This window comes from Salvelinus fontinalis, chromosome 42 (genome assembly GCF_029448725.1).
Source record: "Salvelinus fontinalis isolate EN_2023a chromosome 42, ASM2944872v1, whole genome shotgun sequence".
NCBI classification, from domain to species: Eukaryota; Metazoa; Chordata; class Actinopteri; order Salmoniformes; family Salmonidae; genus Salvelinus; species Salvelinus fontinalis.
In genome coordinates this window covers 11,717,390-11,742,133 of record NC_074706.1, presented here as the reverse complement: position 1 = coordinate 11,742,133, position 24,744 = coordinate 11,717,390, and the positions used below count along the sequence as shown (strand labels likewise).

Below are 24,744 nucleotides of genomic sequence, written 5' to 3'. Positions count from 1 at the left end.
TCTCGATAACAACACCCACCCGTAGCACGCGCTCCAGCAGGTATATCTCACTGGTTATCCCCAAAACCAACACCTCCTTTGGCCGCCTTTCCTTCTAGTTCTCTGCTGCCAATGACTGGAACGAATTGCAAAAATCGCTGAAGCTGGAGACTTATATTTCCCTCACTAACTTTAAACATCAGCTATCTGAGCAGCTAACCGATCGCTGCTGCTGTACATAGCCCATCTGTAAATAGCCCATCCAATCTACCTACTTCTTCCCCATATTGTTTTTATTTACTTTTCTGCTCTTTTGCACACCAGTATTTCTACTTGCACATCATCATCTGCACATCTATCACTCCAGTGTTAATTTGCTAAATTGTAATTACTTCGCTACTAAGGCCTATTCATTGCCTTACCTCCTCACGCCATGTGCACACACTGTATATAGACTTTCTTTTTTTCTATTGTGTTATTGTAGGCTTGTTTATTCCATGTGTAACTCTGTGTTGTTGTTTGTGTCGCACTGCTTTGCTTTGTCTTGGCCAGGTCGCAGTTGTAAATGAGAACTTGTTCTCACCTAGCCTACCTGGTTAAATAAAGGTGAAATAAAAATAATAATAAAAAATGATTCATATGAGAAAAACGCAACGTTGTAACTTCATCACGTGTTATCGCGATAGCTTATGTTGCCTATGTGAGACTGCGAGGCGGACATCCGGTCTCTTTTCGGTGGCAGGCTGTTGTTGAGTTAGTTTTACAAAATGAAGGTAAGAGAAGTCAGCTCATCTTCTAAATAACAAATCTCTCCCAGTTAATGTCCAGGCCTAATTGAAGTAGTCCATTCAAATATTATTAAACCGTATCTCGTTTAGTCAAATATTGCATCGTCTTTTAGGATGCATATAGATTTTGTTGCTAGCTAGCTATGGCTGACAACGTTAGTACGTGAACCTGAAAATATGTCCGTGTGCATGCATGTTTGCCGGGCGTCATTCATATAACGGCAACAAAGTATCTTATGCTGTTCTTGGGGGGGGATACGAATATTATCCTTGATGTGGGATTGTTCACACGTCCATTTTTCGCAACGTAGTCACCCTCAAGGCTACTTCCAGCCAGCTAACGTCAGCTTCCAACATCGCTTTTTAACTGCGTGTCATTTGATCGTTCCAAATAGTGTAGCTGCCGAATTAGTTTCCCGGGAATAAAATTCACGCGCATCCCGTGTTCTGTATAACTAATCTTGTTTCTAGGAAACTAGCCAACAAGAGTTAAACCAATTGCATTAACTAGCCAACATGCTAGTATCTGCCAATTGCCAGCATCCCGTTTACAGCTGCATCATGTTGAACTCAATTCAGAGTTCTCGCCATACTGACATGTGGTTAGGTTGCTGTAGTAGTTAATTATTCGACTCATCTAAATTTGTTATGGATGGGTAGCTTAGGTGCAAGGTGATCGTCTAGCAAGTAATCTGCCTGATGTACATTACTATGTCCTCAACTAGGAAAGCTTGCTACATCTGGTCAATCTACAACACTGATCTGTTTCAGCTGAATATCTCGTTTCCTGCCACTGGCTGTCAGAAGCTCATTGAAGTTGATGATGAGCGCAAGCTGCGAACCTTCTATGAGAAGCGTATGGCCACAGAGGTGGCTGCTGATCCCCTGGGAGATGAGTGGAAGGTAAGCTGTGGTCCCTAAGTAAGCTGCTCAGTTTTCAGATCCTTCTGTTTTTTTTATATTGTTAAATTAATTAGTCCCAAGCTAGTGATTGTGGTCTTCACTTTATGTCAAGCTCATTGACTAACTTTGGGTAATTTTGGAATAGTCAACTTAATGCCTTGGATCCCAGTGTCTTGAAACAGAATGTTGATACTGCTCATGTTCAACTCAACATGATCTTGCACACCTTAGTAGACCCTTTCTGGCTGGTCTAGCCTCAACGGGGGGACAGTGTTGTGCCACAGAAACTGCAGAGCTGCTTTACCAGATGCAACCTGACCCTCTGACCATGGCTGGTTGAACTGCATTGCTCTCCCAAGCCTTTGCCTATTAAATTCCACTAAACAAATGTCTAACTGTTGTGTGATCAACAGGTCCTTGTACAGAACAAGTTTTTCTTACTTAATTTTGGCACTTCTCTCCCAGGGCTACATGGTGCGCATCAGCGGAGGCAATGACAAACAGGGCTTCCCCATGAAGCAGGGTGTGCTGACCCACGGCCGTGTGCGCTTGCTGCTTGCCAAGGGCCATTCCTGTTATCGCCCCCGTAGGACAGGAGAGCGCAAACGCAAGTCTGTCCGTGGCTGCATCGTTGATGCCAACCTCAGTGTGCTGAACTTGGTTATCATCAAGAAAGGTATGGAGTTGTAATGATGGTAACCACTTGCTCTGGCACACCTTAGTAGACCCTTTCTGGCTGGTCTAGCCTCAAAGGGGGGACAGTGTTGTGCTACAGAAACTGCAGAGCTGCTTTACCAGATGCAACCTGACCTTCTGACCATGGCTGGTTGAACTGCAATGCTCTCCCAAGCCTTTCCCTGTTTAACATTTGGTTGTTTTGAAGGTTATACATTTTTTTATTAAACCTTTATTTTGACAGGGAAGTCCTACTGAGACTAGGGCCTGTATTTTAATTGCAAATTTTTTTTTTTTTTTTTACAGATGAGTCCTGCATCAAACACATACAATATACCTTATACAAAATGACAAAACATATTAAGGAAAACGACATGTGCATGTTTCACGACTATTTACCATTGAAACTACCTTGAACATCATCAGTGCTGTTGTGCTCCCGCTGCCAGCGCTTGGATGTGGTTAACCATTTGGGTGGTGATTCTGTATAGACTGTTTTGAATCTAGTGGCCTCACACTTTTTCCTCCATCTCCCAGGTGAGAAGGACATCCCCGGCCTGACCGACAGCACCGTGCCCCGCCGCTTGGGACCCAAGAGGGCCAGCAAGATCCGCAAGCTCTTCAACCTGGCCAAGGAGGACGATGTCAGGCAGTACGTTGTGAGGAGACCACTGACTAAAGAAGGTGAGGCCGACACTGCTTCTAAGTGGTTCTGTTAATTAATGGATTGGTAACAAGCTTAGCACATCGGTGCTTGTAAACTCTTGACTGTGATTTTTATTTTTTAAAACTCCTAATATTTCTACTTGCCAAAGTTGTCTGGCACACCAGTAGACCCTTTCTGGCTGGTCTGTAGTCTCTAAGGGGGGACAGTGTTGTGCCACAGAAACTGCAGAGCTGCTTTGCCAGATGCAACCTTACCCTCTGACCATGGCTGGTTGAACTGCAATGCTCTCCCAATAAGTCGCCATTCAATAAGTGTATTGTCTAAAACCTGATTTGAGGCAACTTATAATTTTGTGTGGGACATTTTAGAAATGAATGTCATATGTGAACATTGGTTGGGCAAATGAGTTGACACGCACAACATGGTCAAACTATTTGGGAATACTGGCTAGAATGAATAACAGCTACAACTCTCAATCGCTAAGCTGGACAGACATTTCATAAATATTGAAACCATAACTATTGTTCCCTTGTTCATGCTTTGTAGTAAATGCCACTGGTAACACCTCTCCTCCCCCACCTTTTGAAGGTAAGAAGCCCAGGACCAAGGCTCCCAGGATTCAGAGGCTGGTGACACCCCGTGTGCTCCAGCATAAGCGCCGTCGCATTGCCCTGAAGAAACAGCGCACACAGAAGAACAAGGAGGAGGCTTCCGAATACGCCAAGCTGCTGGCCAAGAGGATGAAGGTATGGAAAGGGAGACCACTAAGGCATTTAGCTATAATATTAGTCATCTGTTCTAATGTGTAATGAATTGCCCTGAATGTTGTGAATCCCATTCATTTTATTCCTACGATTGCAAGCGAGTTGATATGGTTGCAAGTTGATTCATAAAATGGTTACAATATTACAATTGAAATGTCCATAGGTGTAAAATCACCCATGAAGTCAGCAACATTGCCATTGAATAACTTTTAGTCTGTGGGAAGACTAACAAATCTCGTTTGTTTGTAGGAGGCTAAGGAGAAGCGCCAAGAACAGATCGCCAAAAGGCGCCGTCTCTCCTCCCTTAGGGCCTCCACATCCAAATCTGAGTCCAGCCAGAAGTGAAATGTGGAATTGAATTAAAAATGTTTTGCTGAATTGCTGTTTCTGGTTTCTTTATTCAGTGTTTCATACATCAAAAAGAATGTCCATGCCTGAAACACATCCTGATTTGTATTTCTATTGATCAGTCACATCCCTAAGAGGCTCCATGGCTCTCAAAATGGCTAAATAATTGGTGAACACTAAAATCTAATCTGTAAAGGGGCTGTAGAGAACAATACTTGTGATGGTATGTTTTAATGACAGCCAAAAGGCAATCGTAAATAAATGTAGGTACCCACTGCTATGATCTGGAGGGGATTCTCATTACACTGGCCATCCTTTGGATGCCATGGTAATGAACAAAGATCGCATGACACTGTCATGCTAATGTGCCTGAAGCTGGGGCCAGACTGAAAAAAAAAAACGGTTTGTGTGTCAACATTGAACTGACTTGGAACTTTTGCATAGACATAACTACATTTCAGATTCTCTTCTGTTAAATTCAATTGTCCCCTTAGTGTTTCAATATTAGTCCTGCACGTCCACCGCCTGCTGAAACGGAGGATCTGAAAGTGGTGATGTTTGTGGACAAGAGACTAAGGCTGCTTTAAGTCAAGCAGTCCCATTCTGATCTTTTACAGTTGGTATTTTGACCAGATATACTGACTAGGGAGAAACTACTGGATGCTCTGGTAGAAAATTCGAGGAGGATGTCCTGAGGCATGGATAACATCCACAAAGAACAGGATGAAAATATTCTGTCAAATTAGGAATTAAAAAGGTTGGCAACTCTGGATCATTCATGCTGGTGTTGTATACCAATAGAGTATGATTTAATTTGAATGAGGTAACGGTCAAGTGGTACACAGTATTGTAGGAAGGATCCCATGGCTGCATTTGGCTTGGTTAACAGCCTGGCTTGGTTAACAGGCTAGACCTTTGACGTAACCTCATTCCACTCCTTATCATGCAAAACAGTTTTGCATGACCGTGTATTTGCACCACTGGTGTAAAGTACTACATTCTTAAGGACTTATGAATGTTCTACTCTGATTTTACTGACCCAAAAGTACTCTACATTTTTTTATGCTTTCCACCACTGGTTTGCACCGTCAAATCGAGTGCTTATCAGTTGTTCATACACCTCTGGTGATAAGTGCATACTCAGAGAGAGAGCTGTGACTGTTCAGCTGAACTCCAGGCCTGCAGTTGATACAGGTTAGTTACTGTTTGGTATAGCACAGCGAATTTGACCAACCTTAAATTGGCAATACTATCTTCGTTCTCGATTCGGCCAAGCGTATCTTCTAAAATGTGTCCAGTTGCAGGTGGTGCATTTGAATTTAGAAAATGCTGTGTTAAAATAGGTAATCAACAATTGTACGCTGCCATCTTGTCTATTTAAAATCTTCTCTCATTGAGACGGGTGGGTCCACCCCAAAGTGCTGCATGTCATGATCAATGAGAGAAGATTTGAAATAGACAAGATGGCTGTGTACACCAGGCTTGAAAATTTTCCTGGCATTTTACATATGTCCCAGCCTGAGAATCAATCACTTTTCTTCTGGGTAACCCGGTATGTCATTCAAAAGCATAACGCACATAAATATGTCTGGAGGGCCTCCCGAGTGGCGCAAGGCACTGCATCGCAGTGCCACGAGATTCTGGGTTCGAATCCAGGCTCTGTCGCAGCTGGCCATGACCGGGAGACCCATGGGGTGGCGCACAATTGGCCCAGCGTTCTCCAGGTTAGGGGAGGGTTTGGCCGGCAGGGATGTCCTTGTCCCATCGTGCACTAGCGACTCCTGTGGCAGGCCGGGGGCAGTGCACGATGACACGGTTGCCAGGTGCACGGTGTTTCCGCAGACAAATTGGTGTGGCTGGCTTCTGGGTTGTGTCAAGAAGCGGTGGGGCTTGGTTGGGTTGTGTTTTGGAGGACGCACGGCTCTCGACCTTTGCCTCTCCCGAGACAGGGGCGGAAGATGCAGCGATGAGCCAAAAAATAAATGTCTGGATTTGATTAGAGCTTTGATCAACATAAATGCTAACCTGATGCTACCTGAGCCAAATATAAAATACATTTTAGAAGCCCTACATTAATGACATGTAACGAGCCCAAGCCCAAAAAAAGATTACATGATTGTGCATTTGGAAAGTATTCAGACCCTTGCCTTTTTCCACATTTAGTTACGTTACAGCCTCATTTCTAAAATAGATTAAATAAATAAAATCCTCAATGACAAAGCAAACAGTTTATTTATTTTTGCAAATGTATAAAAAGTAAAAACCAAAATATTTACATTAGTATTCAGACCCTTTGCTGTGAGACTCAATTGAGCTCAGGTGCATCCTATTTCAATTGATCATCCTTAATGTTTCTACAACTTGGAGTCCACCTGTGGTAAATTCAATTGATTAGACATGATTTGGAAAGGCACACACCTGTCTATATAAGGTCCCACAGTTGACAGTGCATGTCAGAGCAAAAACCAAGCCGTGAGGTAGAAGGAATTTTCCGTAGAGCTCCCGAGACAGGATTGTGTCTAGGCACAGATCTGGGCAAGGGTACCAAAAAACTTCTGCAACACTGAAGGTCCCCAAGAACACAGTGGCCTCCATCATTCTTAAATGGAAGACGTTTGGAACCACCAAGACTTCCTAGAGCTGGCCCCCCGGCCAAACTGAGCAATTGGGGGAGAAAGGCCATTTTCAGTGTGGTGACCAAGAACTCGATTGGAGCTTTGTCAGAGCTCCAGAGTTCCTCTGTGGAGATGGGAGAACCTTCCAGAAGGGACAACCATCTCTGCTACTATCCACCAATCAGGCCTTTATGGTAGTGGCCAGGCGGAAGCGACTCCTCAGTAAAAGGCACATGACAGCACGCTTGGAGTTTGCCAAAAGGCAACAAGATTCTCTGGTCTGATGAAACCAAGATTGAACTCTTTGGCCTGAATGCCAAGTGTCACATCTAGAGGAAACCTGGCACCATCCTTACTGTGAAGCATGGTGGTGACAGAAACATGATGTGGGGATGTTTTTCAAAGTACAGAGAAATCCTAGATGAAAACCTGCTCAAGAGTTCTCAGGACCTCAGACTGGGGCTAAGTTTCACCTTCCAACAAGACAACCCTAAGTACACAGCCAAGACAAAGCAGGAGTGGCTTCGGGACAAGTGTCTGAATGTCCTTGAGTGGCCCCAATCAAACTCCTCTGGAGAGACCTGAAAATAGCTGTTCAGCGACGCACCCTATCCAACCTGACAGAGCTTGAGAGGAATGAGAGAAACTCCCCAAATACAGGTGTGCCAAGCTTGTAGCGTCATACCCAACAAGACTCGAGGCTGTAATCACTGCCAAAGGTTCTTCAACAAAGTACTGAGTAAAGGGTCTGAATTAGGGCTGGGCGATGTGGCCGAAATATCATATGGTATTTTTCAAATTTTGACCCTATTTTATGTTTTTGATTAAAAGTTCTAAATTTGCTTTATGAGTAGTGCGCGACCCTTGGGTGGCAACACATATATTCTAAATTATTTCAATGGGTCTTTCTCCATTTGGATTGTTTTATACTGTTCAATTCAACATCAACCTAAAATAATTTCCTTCACTCATTTGAGATCATTTCCACTGCCACAATATGGGCAAAAATACTAGACTTTATTTTTAACCAAATGTTGCGATTTAGATAAACACTTGGGTGAACTTTTGGAATTCTGGAAATATAATGTTTATTATAATTCTATAGTTAGAATTTAAATAATAGTGGGCACTTTGAATAAAGTGTTTGACATGACGAATGAAAATGCCATGGACGAGTTATTAGCTAGCCAGCTAACTAGCGATTAGCATTAGTGGCTAACACGATTTAGCTTAACTTGCTAAGAAAATACAAACTAGCTGTTTGCAACACAAAACTAATATTGTAATTATAGAACGCTTGTGGATTTATATTAAATGGAAACAACATTGTTGCATGTGCTGCATTGACCATGCAGACTGAACGAAAGTGTCTCGTGGTCAAGCAACAACATATGCGTTCCTTGAATGATGGGGTGGGACGAGGTCTGTGTGGAAGCGGCATGGAGAGAGAGCGGAGTAAACTATAAAAATGGACGTTACACACGGCGTATCACATTTAACAAACCAAACATTAAAATACCGTTGTTTTTGCTTTGTCATTATGGGGTATTGTGTGTAGATTGAGAAAAAAATAGAATTTAATCAATTTTAGAATAAGGCTGTAAAGTAACAATATGTGGAAAAAGTCAAGGGGTTTAAAGTTCCGTTGTTCCCCCTGTCCTGTCCCTGAATCACTGCCTGGAGCAGCGGAAGCCTCAAGTACATTTCCTGAGCGGCCTGGTCAGAAGTCTCCAGAACAAAACATTTCTTGGAATCTTGATCAATGTGAAAATAGCCAGGACACAAGATGGAATCACTGCTCCTTTCCAGATCCAGTCTACCTCAAAGCAGCTGCCTTGGATCTAGCTTTTTCTCTGTGAGTGGAGCACCATGTGCTGGTCAAGGAGGAGGTGGCACAAAGAGTGAAAGGTAACTTGTTATCATAATTTAATCCAATTGACTGCAACAATAATACTTTTTCAGTTTAACCCACTGCATCACCAATACTGGCCTTTTTGTTTCTGCTTTTACATGTTTTCCCAGAACTGATTCTGCAAGATGCTGCAGGGACTGAGCAAGCTATGCCTCTTGTTGATGAGGAAGAGCGAGAGGACCATAGTCTTGGACAAGAAGGGCTGTTTGCAACATACTGTAAGAGGCAGAAGAAAGCTGTTGGGACCACCCCAGCTAAGTCACTACCTTGACATATGCGAAGGACAGAATGCCCTCTTGTTCTGGGCAATGAACATGAAGGCTCTTCCTTCACTGTCCCGAGTGGCCATCAGGGTCTTGGCAGTGCCTGCCTTCAGTGCTCCGGTGGAGCGTGTCTGCAGCCATGGTGTCATCGTGCACAAATGACTGACAGACTTATCGATTTGGTCTTTTGCAAATGCAGTGCATCATAGGGCCCGGAGATAAGAGGAAAAAATTCAACTGTTTATGCATTACACACACACGTAGTCTCCATGTTCAGGTTTTATCTCCCATCTTTGAGATCTGTATTTCTCTCAGACATTCAGGCCAGTGTTGAAATTGTAGGCCTACCCGAAGTTCAGTAGCAGTTGTTTTGATGTACCTTTTAATAAATGTATGGCAGGATTGTTTTAGGTGCCTAGAGTATATCTGGAGAGAGAGGGAGAGCACTACAATATTTTGTTTTATTGATGTCTTTCTCATGGCTACCCATGTATTTCCATGGAAAAGCATTCATGATTTGTATATACTAACTTACTCGTTAAAAATATGAAATTGTATTAAATTTGGTGAAGAGCACATTGACTTGTTTAGGACTCGAAACTTGACTTGTCGGTCTTTACTTCAGACTTGACTTGGGACTTGAGTGCTAAGACTTGAGACTTACTTGACTTGTAAAACAATGACTTGGTCCCACCTCTGCCATTTACTGAGGTAAAAGGTATGAGACTTCAAGAATGGAATACTTTCAACTTGGCATTAAGTTTACACCCAAGACACCTAAAATAATTGTGACATTCACAGCACATAGATACCAATAGCAGAACGGCTTGATGCCTATTGAAAGTTTATTTACAGTTTGACTAATTCCCATGAAGAGTGGTAGAATTAAACAGATTAGACAACTCTAGATCGTACAAATGGGGTAAATAACTTTTTCCATCATCAGTTGAACATAACCAAGTATGCCATACTACAGAAGATAGGATGATTCGGATGAAGAACCACAAGGTCAATGTGCATTTCATGAAATGGAGATAAACATGCATCATTACATCATTATTAAAAATGAATAAAAACTAAATAGTGTAATATTTGGCAAGTATCTTTCAACTATGCTAATGTGGAATAGAAAAACATTTAATTATTCTAAAATGGAACAATATGCACAAAGGCCTATATGGTTCCTCACTGCGAGGATTCAATTAGGCAACATGAATTATAGCTTCCAACTATCTTCTTTCGTGACCTTTGGATGCCAAAAAAAAAAAATATATATTTTTTTTGCCAACGGTACTCACCGTGACGTCAAAGCAAAGACAGCGGGTGTTCAAAACCTGCTAATATACAAACACTTTAAAAAAAAGTCAGTGACAGCATCCATAGCGCTTCCAAAATCTCAATCTAAGGAATTTAACCAGAAATCCATTTCAGCCACTCAGGCACACGATCCAAGTAAAAGGCAGCCGAGTCGCATTGGAATGTAGATCCAGGTATCCGGCCCAAAGGACCGCTTCAGCACAGCAGTTAGCATTGTAAGTTGAGAGAATAAAAAATGTATATGCAGATTGTGCATGTATCCAGAGGGGCCTGGGGTTAGAGGTGAGGGGGCTTATGAGGTCTGGCACTGGACCCCACCAGCAGATGGGTAGTCATCCTCCACCATGTAGTGGTATTGACTGCGTCTTACTCTGGCCGGGTCGCAGTCTTCCAGGTCGGCGTAGATGTAGAGGTTGTCGTCCATACTCTCGGGCTGCTCCGCCTCACTCTTGGCAGGAAGGTAGTGCTCTAGCTCCTTCAGCTTGTGCTTGGGGAGGAAATTGGCTGCGGGGAATACCACCTTTGGAAAAAACAAAACAAAAAGGAAAATGGTTTTAATTTCTACACCATAACTTTTTCTTGAAATGTCATGAAATTAAGAACCAACTGAAACAGTAACAAAGCAACACAAACATGGCACGAGTTAACACAGGTTACAAAGTGCAGACTTTATAGTGTCAATTACATAATCACAATAAAAGTGCTACTACAAAATGGCCACTGACCAGTAGTTTTCCAGTGGTTTAATAAAACAACAATACTGTCTGCGGCAGTTTAAAACTGAGGGAGTGAATTAGGATACCATTTTTTAAATATATATTTTTTTAAATATCTTTTAGCTTACGGCACTTGGTATTCCCAGATGGTCTCCAATCCCAGTATTAACCAGACCCTGTGTTCTCCCCGAATTTGGTCCCTTGGCTCATCTCTGCAAGTCCTCAATGGGCTTGGGAGAAGCGAAGGTCGAGTCATGCGTCCTCCGAAACATGTCCCGCCTGGCCGCCTACTTCTTATCACACTGCTCGCTTGACCCGAATGTCATCCACACCAATGTGTCGGAGGAAACACCATTCGACTGACGACCGAGCAGAGTTAGCTCGCAGGCGCCCATCATAAGGAGTGGCTAGAGCACGATGAGCCAAGGAAAGCACACTGGCCAAAACCTCCCCTACCCTGGACGGCCCTGGGCCAATTGTGCGCCATCCTGTAGGGGTCACAGCCTAATTAGGACGCCATTTCAATAAGATAACCCAATATAAACTCAGCAAAAAAATAATCGTCCCTTTTTCAGGACCCTGTCTTTCAAAGATATTTCATAAAAATCCAAATAACTTCACAGATCTTCAAGGGTTTAAACACGCTTGTTCAATGAACCATAAACAATTAATGAAGACACAGCTTACAGACGGTAGGCAGTTAAGGTCACAGTTATGAAAACTTAGGACACTAAAGAGGCCTTTCTACTGACTCTGAAAAACACCTGCTCATCTGCGTGAAAGTGCCTTAGGCATGCTGCAAGGAGGCATGAGGACTGCAGATGTGGCCAGGGCAATACATTGCAATGTCCTTACTGTGAGACGCCTAAGATAGCGATACAGGGAGACAGGACGGACAGCTGATCGTCCTCGCAGGGGCAGACCACGTGTAACAACACCTGCACAGGATCGGTACATCTGAACATCACACCTGCAGGACAGGTACAGGATGGCAACAACAACTTCCCAAGTTACACCAGGAACGCACAATCCCTCCATCAATGCTCAGACTGTCCGCAATAGGCTGAGAGAGGCTGGATAGAGGGCTCGTAGGCCTGTTGCAAGGCAGGTCCTCACCGGCAACAACGTCGCCTATGGGTACAAACCCACCGTTGCTGGACCCAGACAGGACTGGCAAAAAGTGCTCCTCACTGACGAGTCGCGGTTGTCTCACCAGGGGTGATGGTCGGTTTTGCATTTATCGTCGAAGGAATGAGCGTTACACCGAGGCCTGTACTCTGGAGCAGGATCGATTTGGAGGTGGAGGGTCCATCATAGTCTGGGGCGGTGTGTCACAGCATCATCGGACTGAACTTTTGTCATTGCAGGCAATCTCAACGCTGTGCGTTACAAGGAAGACATCCTCCTGCCTCATGTGGTACCCTTCTTGCAGGCTCATCCTGACATGACCCTCCAGCATGCCAATGCCACCAGTCATACTGCTCGTTCTGTGCATGACAGAAATGTCAGTGTTCTGCCATGGCCAGCGAAGAGCCCGGATCTCAATCCCATTGAGCACCTCTGGGACCTGTTGGATCGAAGGGTGAGGGCTAGGGCCATTCCCCCCAGAAATGTCTGGGAACTAGCAGGTGCCTTGGTGGAAGAGTTGGGTAACATTTCAAAGCAAGAACGGGCTAATCTGGTGCAGTCCATGAGGAGGAGATTCAATGCAGCTGGTGGCCACACCAGATACTGACTGTTACTTTTGATTTTGATCCCCCGTTTGTTCAGGGACACATTATTCCATTTCTGTTAGTCACATGTCTGTGGAAATTGTTCAGTTCATGTCTCAGTTGTTGAAACTTATGTTCAAACATGTTAAGTTTGCTGAAAATAAACGCAGTTGACAGTGAGAGGTTTCTTTTTTTGCTGAGTTTATATACACACACTGGTGAGGATGATGAGCATGCAGATGAGCTTCCCTGAGACAGTTTCTGACAGTTTGTGCAGAAATTCTTCAGTTGTGCAAACCCAGTTTCATCAGCTGTCTGGGTGGCTGGTCTCAGACAATCCCGCATGTGAAGAAGCTGGATGTGGAGGTCCTGGGCTGGCGTGGTTACACCTGCGGTTGTGAGGGCCAGTTGGAAGTACTGCCACATTCTCTAAAATGACATTGGAGGTGACTTATGGTAGAGAAATTAACATTACATTCTATGGCAACAGCTTTGGTGGACATTCCTGCAGTCACCATGCCAATTGCACGCTCCCTCAAAACTTGAGACATCTGTGGCATTGTGTGGTGACAACTGCATATTTTAGTGGGCTTATATTGTCCCCAGCACATTGTGCACCTGTGTAAAGATCATGCTTATTGATATGCCACACTTGTCAGTTGGATAGATTATCATGGCAAAGGAGAAATGTTTACTAACAGGAATGTAAACAAATTTGTGCACAAAATTTGAGAGAAACAAGCTTTGTGTGTATGGAACATTTCTGCAAACTTTTATTTCAGCTCATGAAACATGGGACCAACACTTTACATGTTATGTTTATATTTTGTTCAGAATAAATACTAAATAGTTCAACATCTACAGTATCAAGTTCTGAATGTTGTGTGTGTTTTACCGAAAAGAGGAGAATGAGGCGTCCCTTTTCAAACGGTCGGCGGTGTATGGGCATCCCCTCATTCAGGACACACTTCTTGTCGCCAGGTTTGATCAATTCCCCTGCAAAGGTAAAACATTGATCGTTTTTAGAAACTATCAACTTGTGCGGTCACAATACCAACATTTTACTAAACCGAGTAGTATAGCGATACCATTGGGAAAAAATTCTGAGTGGCCTAGCATCCTGTTCGCCCCCCGGACACTTGTTTTTGTTCCCAAAAACACTGTCACTGATATTCACACTTCTAATCAATACAACACAATGAATTAACTTCACACTGTTCACTGCATAATAGAATACTGCATAGAATGTCTGATTATCTCATATTTGCAAAGGCCTACCTCTAATCTGGCTGGAGCAATGGGAGGAAGGAATATACTCTACATGCATAATGATGTGCATGTCAAATAAAATCGAATATTATTTGTCACATGCGCCGAATACAACAGGTGGAGACCTTAGCGTGAAATGCTTACTTACAAGCCCTTAAGCCCTGAACCAACAATGCAGTTCAAGAAAAAGAGTTAAGAAAATATTTACTAAATAAAACAGAAAATAAATAAACAATAAAATGACATATCAATAACGAGGCTATATATAGGGGGTACCGGTTCTGAGTCAATGTGCAGAGGTACAGGTTAGTCGCGGTAGTTTGTACATGTAGGTAGGGGTAAAGTGACTATGCATAGATAATAAACAGCGAGTAGCAGTAGTGTAAAAACAAGGGGTGGCCAATGTAAATAGTCCTGGTGGCCATTTGATTAATTGTTCAGCAGTCTTATAGTTTTGGGGGTAGAAGCTGTTAAGCCTTTTGGACCTAGACTTGGCGCTCCGGTACAGCTTGCCATGCGATACACAAGTATATTGAAATGTAGAAAGTACATATTGCTCTACATTGTGGGTGTATGTCTGTGTGTCTGTGTCTCTATAATTATTACCTAATTGTTTACATGTATTTTCTATCTAAAATGGAATGGACAAAACCTCACCATAGGCACTATTTGTATATATAATATGTGTGTCTGTGTCTCTATAATTATTACCTAATTGTTTACATGTATTTTCTATCTAAAATGGAATGGACAAAACCTCACCATAGGCACTATTTGTATATATAATATGTGTGTGTGTCTTTATTTCACAGTCCCAGTGATTCTGATTGGGAGCCAATCTGCAAATCCCCCACTGAAGCTGGTCCATCCAGCTGGACCCCTGCTGTTTCCGGCACCACACCTACCCCCGCCCGGCCATCAAGGGGTGGTAAGCCAGCGGCAAAGAAGCGGAGGAAGGGCAGCGTGGAACCGTCCAGAGCGTTCAGCGTGGAACCTGCCAGAGCGGAGGAGGACCGTTGGCACTCTGTTCTGGAGAAGGATGTGGCCCCACCATCTCCACTTTTCCGCCCAAAACGCCCAGTAGGCCCTCAATTGGACCTGACTTCCAAATACACCCCCATGCAACTTTTCCAGTTGTTCTTCACCTCGGCAGTTGTTGATGCCCTGGTGATGAACACAAATAAATATGGCGCTAAGAAACAGGAAGGCAAGACAGAGACATGGAAGGCCATTTCCATTTCAGATCTGTTTTGCTACCTTTCTATGGTCATCTACATGGGGAAGGTGAAGTTGAAAACCCTGAAAGACCACTGGAAAACTGCACCCCTCTATCAACTGCCTTTCCCCTCAACGGTCATGTCTAGGAAAAGGTTTCTGACAATTTCATGGGCGCTTCACATCAGTGACCCAGAAGTTCATAAGGACAACGAGACGAAACGAGGCACGGCAGGGTTTGATAAGCTCTGCAAGATCAAACCTCTCTACCACGATATCGTTGAGGCATGCAAGACTTATTTTCAGCCCGCCCAGAACCTTTCCATAGATGAGAGAATGGTAGCCTCAAAGGCCAGAATTGGCCTAAAACAGTACATGCGCAACAAACCGACAAAACGGGGTTACAAGCTGTTTGTTTTGGCCGATTCTGCGTGTGCATACACGTGCAATTTTTTTGTCTATGAGGGGAAGAACACTTGTGCGAGCGGTAAGGGACTCAGTTATGACTCTGTGATGCAATTATTAGATTTACAGCTGCTGGGGAAGGGCTACAAACTATTTGTAGACAACTTCTACACAAGCCCTACCCTGTTCACAGACCTGAGGAAGCTGGAGATGTGGGCCTGTGGCACCATTCGGACCAACAGAGTGGGCTTTCCAAAAACCAGGGTGAACGACATGCCTAAGCGGGCTGAGCGGGGTACCATGAGATGGATCCGTAAAGATGGGCTGCTCTTTGTGAAGTGGATGGACACTCGAGAGGTAGTCATGCGCTCCACTATTCACAAGTCCTTCGGTGGGGATCACGTTGTTCGACGTTTGAAAGGTCCTACAGGCGCTTGGACCGCCAGAAATGTCCCCATTCCAGCTGCTGTGAAGGATTACAATAAGAGCATGGGAGGTGTAGACCTGTCGGATGCGCTGATAGGATACTATAATGTTCTTCACAAAACCATGAAATGGTACAAAACTTTGTTTTATCATTTTATTGACATTGCTGTGGTGAATTCCTTCATCCTCCAGAAGGAAATGGCCAAGAACTGTGGACAACCCCCAATCTCACAGCTAGCCTTCAGGGAGCTGCTCATCCAGGAGCTTGCTAACTACAGCAAGAACACTGTAGCACCTTCTGTCCCCTCTACCTCTGTCCCTTCTGCTCCAACCAGCGGTACGCACATGCTGAAATTCATCATTGCAGGCAGGGATGTGCCTCAGGGGAAAAAAAGGCTCAGTAGGGCGGCTTCGTTGTGCCCTGTGCCATAAGAAGTCCCCTGTCACCTGCACCACCTGTGCTGTGACCCTCTGTTTCACACCAGAGAGAGACTGCTATGGGATATGGCATCAGGAGCGCAACATTGTGTAGAGGACTGAGAGTCTTCACATGATTGAACATTGAAGTGTAAATAGTTACCCTTGTTAATTTATTTTTTATTTTTAATATTCATTTTTTTTGTTGAATTTTTCAAATATATATTTTTTGGGGGTATGTTAGAATAATTGTTTTGTATTTTGTATATAGTTATTTGTATCATTGTATCATTGTACCAATTCGGCCACTTGGGTACATTTGGGAAACTTGTGAGGGACACCTGGTTGACTTCATGCTCAATGGCAAGTACCTCACTCATTCCTGAAGGTATCCATCTGAAACTTTGGTCAAATACTGTTGCCTACTTATGTTCTGATTTGAAATGATCCCCAGTATCATTAATGAATGTTTGGCCTTTCTTGTTGATTTTTAAAGATGCAACAACAGTAAAAGAACAAAAAACGTCTGTTGATTTTCTTCTACCAGATCTATTGTGTTATATTCTCCTACATTCAATTCACATTTACACAAACTTCAGAATGTTTCCTTTCAAATGATACCAAGAATATGCATATCCTTCCTTCTAGGCCTGAGCTACAAGCAGTTAGATTAGGGTATGTTTTGAGGCGGAAATTGAGTAAAGGGGGGGGCAGTCCCAAACAAGTTAATGAATCTGCTAACTTCTGACATTTTTTACCGAAGCAAGAAAAACAGGCGAAGGGTTACAAAAATAGCTCTAGTTAAAGATTGCTAGCCCCGATTTGAAATCCGACCTCGTGCTTGAAAAGCAGACGAGTAGGGGTAGATTTTATATAGCAAAAAAAAATATCTGTAAAATGTTGGGAAAGGGGTCAAAATGGCAGTTGTTTGGGAAAGTTTAAAAAACACATGGTAGTGCATTTAGTAAAACTGCTGTAACGTAAGTTCCATACTGAATAAACCTTCTCCGCATTTGACAAGCAGAGAAGTAGAGGGAAGTTTTAATCCAATATATTTTTGTCAAACTCTTTGGTTTAGTGGTCAAAATGATAGTTGTTTTGAATTTAATGAATCTGCTAACTTCTGACATTTTTTACCGAAGCCAGAAAAACAGGCGAAGGGTTACAAAAATAGCTCTAGTTACAGATTGGTAGACCCGATTTGAAATCCGACTTGTTGCTTGAAAAGCAGAAGAGTAGGGGTAGATTTTATATAGAAAACTGTAAAATGTTGGGAAAGGGGTCAAAACGGCAGTTGTTTGTGAAAGTTGTTTTGAATTGAATGAATCTGCTGACTTCTGACATTTTTTACCGAAGCCAGAAAAACAGGCGAAGGGTTACAAAAATAGCTCTAGTTACAGATTGGTAGACCCGATTTGAAATCCGACTTGTTGCTTGTAAAGCAGAAGAGTAGGGGTAGATTTTATATAGAAAACATTGTTTTCTGTAAAATGTTGGGAAAGGGGTCAAAACGGCAGTTGTTTGTGAAAGTTGTTTTGAATTTAATGAATCTGCTAACTTCTGACATTTTTTACCGAAGCAAGAAAAACAGGCGAAGGGTTACCAAAATAGCTCTAATTACAGATTGGTAGACCCGATTTGAAATCCGACTTGTTGCTTGAAAAGCAGAAGAGTAGGGGTAGATTTTATATAGAAAACATTGTTTTCTGTAAAATGTTGGGAAAGGGGTCAAAACGGCAGTTGTTTGTGAAAGTTTAAAAAAACACATGGTAGTGCATTTAGTAAAACTGCTGTAACGTAAGTTCCATACTGAATAAACCTTCTCCGCATTTGACAAGCAGAGAAGTAGAGGGAAGTTTTAATCCAATATATTTTGTCAAACTCTTTGGTTTAGTGGTCAAAATGATAGTTGTTTTGAATTTAATGAATCTGCTAACAACTGACATTTTTTACCGAAGCCAGAAAAACAGGCGAAGGGTTAAAAAATAGCTCTAGTTACAGATTGGTAGACCCGATTTGAAATCCCACTTGTTGCTTGAAAAGCAGAAGAGTAGAGGTAGATTTTATATAGAAAACTGTAAAATGTTGGGAAAGGGGTCAAAACGGCAGTTGTTTGTGAAAGTTGTTTTGAATTTAATGAATCTGCTGACTTCTGACATTTTTTACCGAAGCCAGAAAAACAGGCGAAGGGTTACAAAAATAGCTCTAGTTACAGATTGGTAGACCCGATTTGAAATCCGACTTGTTGCTTGAAAAGCAGAAGAGTAGGGGTAGATTTTATATAGAAAACATTGTTTTCTGTAAAATGTTGGGAAAGGGGTCAAAACGGCAGTTGTTTGTGAAAGTTGTTTTAAATTTAATGAATCTGCTAACTTCTGACATTTTTTACCGAAGCCAGAAAAACAGGCGAAGGGTTACAAAAATAGCTCTAGTTACAGATTGGTAGACCCGATTTGAAATCCGACTTGTTGCTTGAAAAGCAGAAGAGTAGGGGTAGATTTTATATAGAAAACTGTAAAATGTTGGGAAAGGGGTCAAAACGGCAGTTGTTTGTGAAAGTTGTTTTGAATTGAATGAATCTGCTGACTTCTGCCATTTTTTACCGAAGCCAGAAAAACAGGCGAAGGGTTACAAAAATAGCTCTAGTTACAGATTGGTAGACCCGATTTGAAATCCGACTTGTTGCTTGAAAAGCAGAAGAGTAGGGATAGATTTTATATAGAAAACATTGTTTTCTGTAAAATGTTGGGAAAGGGGTCAAAACGGCAGTTGTTTGTGAAAGTTGTTTTGAATTTAATGAATCTGCTAACTTCTGACATTTTTTACCGAAGCAAGAAAAACAGGCGAAGGGTTACCAAAATAGCTCTAATTACAGATTGGTAGACCCGATTTGAAATCCGACTTGTTGCTTGAAAAGCAGAAGAGTAGGGGTAGATTTTCTATAGAAAACATTGTTTTCTGTAAAATGTTGGGAAAGGGGTCAAAACGGCAGTTGTTTGTGAAAGTTTAAAAAAACACATGGTAGTGCATTTAGTAAAACTGCTGTAACGTAAGTTCCATACTGAATAAACCTTCTCCGCATTTGACAAGCAGAGAAGTAGAGGGAAGTTTTAATCCAATATATTTTTGTCAAACTCTTTGGTTTAGTGGTCAAAATGATAGTTGTTTTGAATTTAATGAATCTGCTAACTTCTGACATTTTTTACCGAAGCCAGAAAAACAGGCGAAGGGTTACAAAAATAGCTCTAGTTACAGATTGGTAGACCCGATTTGAAATCCGACTTGTTGCTTGAAAAGCAGAAGAGTAGGGGTAGATTTAATATATGAAAACTGTAAAATGTTGGGAAAGGGGTCAAAACGGCAGTTGTTTGTGAAAGTTGTTTTGAATTGAATGAATCTGCTGACTTCTGACATTTTTTACCGAAGCCAGAAAAACAGGCGAAGGGTTACAAAAATAGCTCTAGTTACAGATTGGTAGACCCGATTTGAAATCCGACTTGTTGCTTGAAAAGCAGAAGAGTAGGGGTAGATTTTATATAGAAAACATTGTTTTCTGTAAAATGTTGGGAAAGGGGTCAAAACGGCAGTTGTTTGTGAAAGTTGTTTTGAATTTAACCTGTCTAGGATCAGCGTGGCGCTAGCGGCACACCCCCCCCCCCCCCCACTGAAAAACCAGTGCCGCGAAATTCAAAAAAAATATTTTTTTAAAATATTTAACCTGTCTAGGATCAGCGTGGCGCTAGCGGCACACCCCCCCCCCCCACTGAAAAGCCAGTGCCGCGAAATTCAAAAAAAATATTTTTTTCAAATATTTAACTTTCACACATTAAAGTCCAATACAGCTAATGAAAGACACAGATCTTGTGAATCCAGTCAACATGTCCGATTTTTAAAATGTTTTACAGGGAAGACACAATATGTAAAGATGTACATCTATTACCTAAAAACACATTAGCATAATCCACCATCTTTTATTTGTCCACCAACACCAGTAGCCATCACCAATTCGGCTAAACTAAGATATTTATAGCCCCTAACCAACAAAAAAACTCATCAGATGACAGTCTGATAACATATTTATGGTATGGGATAGGTTTTGTTAGAAAAAAGTGCATATTTCAGGTAGATGGCATAGGTTACAATTGCACCCACCGTCACAAATGGACTAGAAAAACTACTTAGAGCAACGTGTTTACCTACTTACTAATCATCAAACATTTCGTAAAAATACACAGCATACACGAATCGAAAGACACAGATCCTGTGAATACAGACAATATTTCAGATTTTCTAAGTGTCTTACAGCGAAAACACAATAAATCGTTATATTAGCATAGCACATAGCACATAGCACATAGCAGCCCAGCATTGATTCTAGCCAAAGTGAGCGATAACGTCAACATCGCCAAAAATATATTAATTTTTTCACTAACCTTCTCAGAATTCTTCAGATGACACTCCTGTAACATCATATTACACAATGCATATAGAGTTTGATCGAAAACGTTTATATTTAGCCACCAAAATCATGGTTAGACAATGTGAAATGTAACTCAGCTGGTCAGAATATGTCCTTGCGCCACTTAGACAGTGATCTTACTCTTATACATAAATACTCATAAACGTGACTAAAAAATATAGGGTGGACAGGGATTGATAGACAATTTAATTCTTAATACAATTGCGGAATTACATTTTTTAATTTATCCTTACTTTTCAATACAGTTTGCGCCAAGCGAAGCTACGTCAAAAAACATGGCGTCCTAAGCCACTAAAATGTTTCGACAGAAACACGATTTATCATAATAAAAATGTCCTACCTTGAGCTGTTCTTCCATCAGTATCTTGGGCAAAGGATCCTTTCTTGGGAGAAATCGTCTTTTGGTGGAAAGCTGTCCTCTTGCCATGTGGAAATGCCAACTGCGTTCGGGATGAACTGAAAGCGTGCCCAACTATTCACATCGTTTCAAAAATAAATGTCCCAAAATCGCACTAAACGGATATAAATTGCTATAAAACGCTTTAAATTAACTACCTTATGATGTTTTTAACTCCTATAACGAGTGAAAAGATGACCGGAGAAATATAACAGGCTAAACTAACGCTTGGAACAGGAGGGGGTCGGTGTCCTCCACGCGCGTTACGCAGCAAGAAAAGACTTGCTAGCCTCAGGGTTTTTTCATTTGTAGTGCCTGTGAACGCGCAATCGACCCCATTGAAATCGTCATCACGTAAAGGCATCCAGGGGAAGACGTAAGCAGTGTCTGTATAGTCATAGCAATAACAGTGCCCTTTTAACTGACTTCAGAACAGTGGCCAACATTTCTGAAATCTGACTCCATGTCAGGGAAATTGCTGTAGAATGGGCTCTGTTCCACTTAGAGACAAAATTTCAACTCCTATAGAAACTATAGACTGTTTTCTATCCAATAATAATAATAATATGCATATTGTACGATCAAGGATTTTGTGGGAAGCCGTTTCAAAAATTACCCAATTAGCATAAATAGTCTCAACAGCGCCCCCATCCCCAACAGGTTAATCAGGATGTTAGGAACACTGTGGACAGTTTTCAGCAAGTTGCAACATTGAAATACAGAAATAAACACTTTTCCAAAAACAAGCTTCAAATCATGTTGAAATACAGAAATTGACACTTTTCCAAAAACAAGCTCCAAATCATGTTGAAATACAGAAATAAACACTTTTCCATAAACAAGCTCTAAATCATGTTTGATGCACTCTGGAAGTTAATTTTTTTTCAGTACTGTTTAATCAGGATGTTAGGAACACTGTGGACAGTTTTCAGCAAGTTTCAACATTGAAATACAGAAATAAGCACTTTTCCAAAAACATGCTCTAAATCATGTTGAAAAACAGAAATAAGCACTTTTCAAAAACAAGCTTCAAATCATGTTTGATGCACTCTGGAAGTTAATTTTTTTTCAGTACTGTTTAATCAGGATGTTAGGAACACTGTGGACAGTTTTCAGCAAGTTGCAACATTGAAATACAGAAATAAACACTTTTCCAAAAACAAGCTTCAAATCATGTTGAAATACAGAAATTGACACTTTTCCAAAAACAAGCTCCAAATCATGTTGAAATACAGAAATTGACACTTTTCCATAAACAAGCTCTAAATCATGTTTGATGCACTCTGGAAGTTAATTTTTTTTCAGTACTGTTTAATCAGGATGTTAGGAACACTGTGGACAGTTTTCAGCAAGTTGCAACATTGAAATACAGAAATAAACACTTTTCCAAAAACATGCTCTAAATCATGTTGAAAAACAGAAATAAGCACTTTTCAAAAACAAGCTTCAAATCATGTTGAAATACAGAAATTGACACTTTTCCAAAAACAAGCTCCAAATCATGTTGAAATACAGAAATTGACACTTTTCCATAAACAAGCTCTAAATCATGTTTGATGCACTCTGGAAGTTAATTTTTTTTCAGTACTGTTTAATCAGGATGTTAGGAACACTGTGGACAGTTTTCAGCAAGTTTCAACATTGAAATACAGAAATAAACACTTTTCCAAAAACATGCTCTAAATCATGTTGAAAAACAGAAATAAGCACTTTTCAAAAACAAGCTTCAAATCATGTTGAAATACAGAAATAAACACTTTTCCATAAGCAAGCTCTAAATCATGTTGAAAAACAGAAATAAGCACTTTTCAAAAACAAGCTTCAAATCATGTTGAAATACAGAAATAAACACTTTTCCATAAGCAAGCTCTAAATCATGTTTGATGCACTCTGGAAGTTAATTTTTTTTCAGTACTGTTTAATCAGGATGTTAGGAACACTGTGGACAGTTTTCAGCAAGTTGCAACATTGAAATACAGAAATAAACACTTTTCCAAAAACAAGCTTCAAATCATGTTGAAATACAGAAATTGACACTTTTCCAAAAACAAGCTCCAAATCATGTTGAAATACAGAAATTGACACTTTTCCATAAACAAGCTCTAAATCATGTTTGATGCACTCTGGAAGTTAATTTTTTTTCAGTACTGTTTAATCAGGATGTTAGGAACACTGTGGACAGTTTTCAGCAAGTTGCAACATTGAAATACAGAAATAAACACTTTTCCAAAAACATACTCTAAATCATGTTGAAAAACAGAAATAAGCACTTTTCAAAAACAAGCTTCAAATCATGTTGAAATACAGAAATTGACACTTTTCCAAAAACAAGCTCCAAATCATGTTGAAATACAGAAATAAAAACTTTTCCATAAACAAGCTCTAAATCATGTTTGATGCACTCTGGAAGTTAATTTTTTTTCAGTACTGTTTAATCAGGATGTTAGGAACACTGTGGACAGTTTTCAGCAAGTTGCAACATTGAAATACAGAAATAAACACTTTTCCAAAAACAAGCTCTAAATCATGTTGAAATATAGAAATTAACACTTTTCCAAAAACAAGCTTCAAATCATGTTGAAATACAGAAATTGACACTTTTCCAAAAACAAGCTCCAAATCATGTTGAAATACAGAAATTGACACTTTTCCATAAACAAGCTCTAAATCATGTTTGATGCACTCTGGAAGTTATTTTTTTTCAGTACTGTTTAATCAGGATGTTAGGAACACTGTGGACAGTTTTCAGCAAGTTTCAACATTGAAATACAGAAATAAACACTTTTCCAAAAACATGCTCTAAATCATGTTGAAATACAGAAATAAGCACTTTTCAAAAACAAGCTTCAAATCATGTTGAAATACAGAAATAAACACTTTTCCATAAACAAGCTCTAAATCATGTTTGATGCACTCTGGAAGTTAATTTTTTTTCAGTACTGTTTAATCAGGATGTTAGGAACACTGTGGACAGTTTTCAGCAAGTTGCAACATTGAAATACAGAAATAAACACTTTTCCAAAAACATACTCTAAATCATGTTGAAATACAGAAATTAACACTTTTCCAAAAACAAGCTCCAAATCATGTTGAAATACAGAAATTGACACTTTTCCATAAACAAGCTCTAAATCATGTTTGATGCACTCTGGAAGTTAATTTTTTTTCAGTACTGTTTAATCAGGATGTTAGGAACACTGTGGACAGTTTTCAGCAAGTTGCAACATTGAAATACAGAAATAAACACTTTTCCAAAAACAAGCTTCAAATCATGTTGAAATACAGAAATTGACACTTTTCCAAAAACAAGCTCCAAATCATGTTGAAATACAGAAATTGACACTTTTCCATAAACAAGCTCTAAATCATGTTTGATGCACTCTGGAAGTTAATTTTTTTTCAGTACTGTTTAATCAGGATGTTAGGAACACTGTGGACAGTTTTCAGCAAGTTGCAACATTGAAATACAGAAATAA

The 24,744-nt window shown here is 40.8% G+C and overlaps 1 protein-coding gene across 1 annotated transcript; it reads left to right on the top strand.

Moving 5' to 3' along the window:
• Window positions 1-644: 644 nt before the first annotated feature.
• On the top strand, window positions 645-4,154 carry LOC129841112 (40S ribosomal protein S6). Its single transcript, XM_055909221.1, has 6 exons — window positions 645-752; window positions 1,539-1,670; window positions 2,136-2,346; window positions 2,883-3,029; window positions 3,601-3,758; window positions 4,026-4,154. The coding sequence occupies exons 1-6, from the start codon at window positions 747-749 to the stop codon at window positions 4,119-4,121; spliced, it is 750 nt and encodes a 249-aa protein (XP_055765196.1). The 5' UTR covers window positions 645-746; the 3' UTR covers window positions 4,122-4,154.
• Window positions 4,155-24,744: the final 20,590 nt, after the last annotated feature.

Coding starts and splice junctions, on each gene's coding strand:
- LOC129841112 (XM_055909221.1), top strand. Junction 2,347..2,882: donor CTTGGTTATCATCAAGAAAG/GTATGGAGTTGT, acceptor TCCATCTCCCAG/GTGAGAAGGACATCCCCGGC. Junction 3,759..4,025: donor TGCTGGCCAAGAGGATGAAG/GTATGGAAAGGG, acceptor GTTTGTTTGTAG/GAGGCTAAGGAGAAGCGCCA.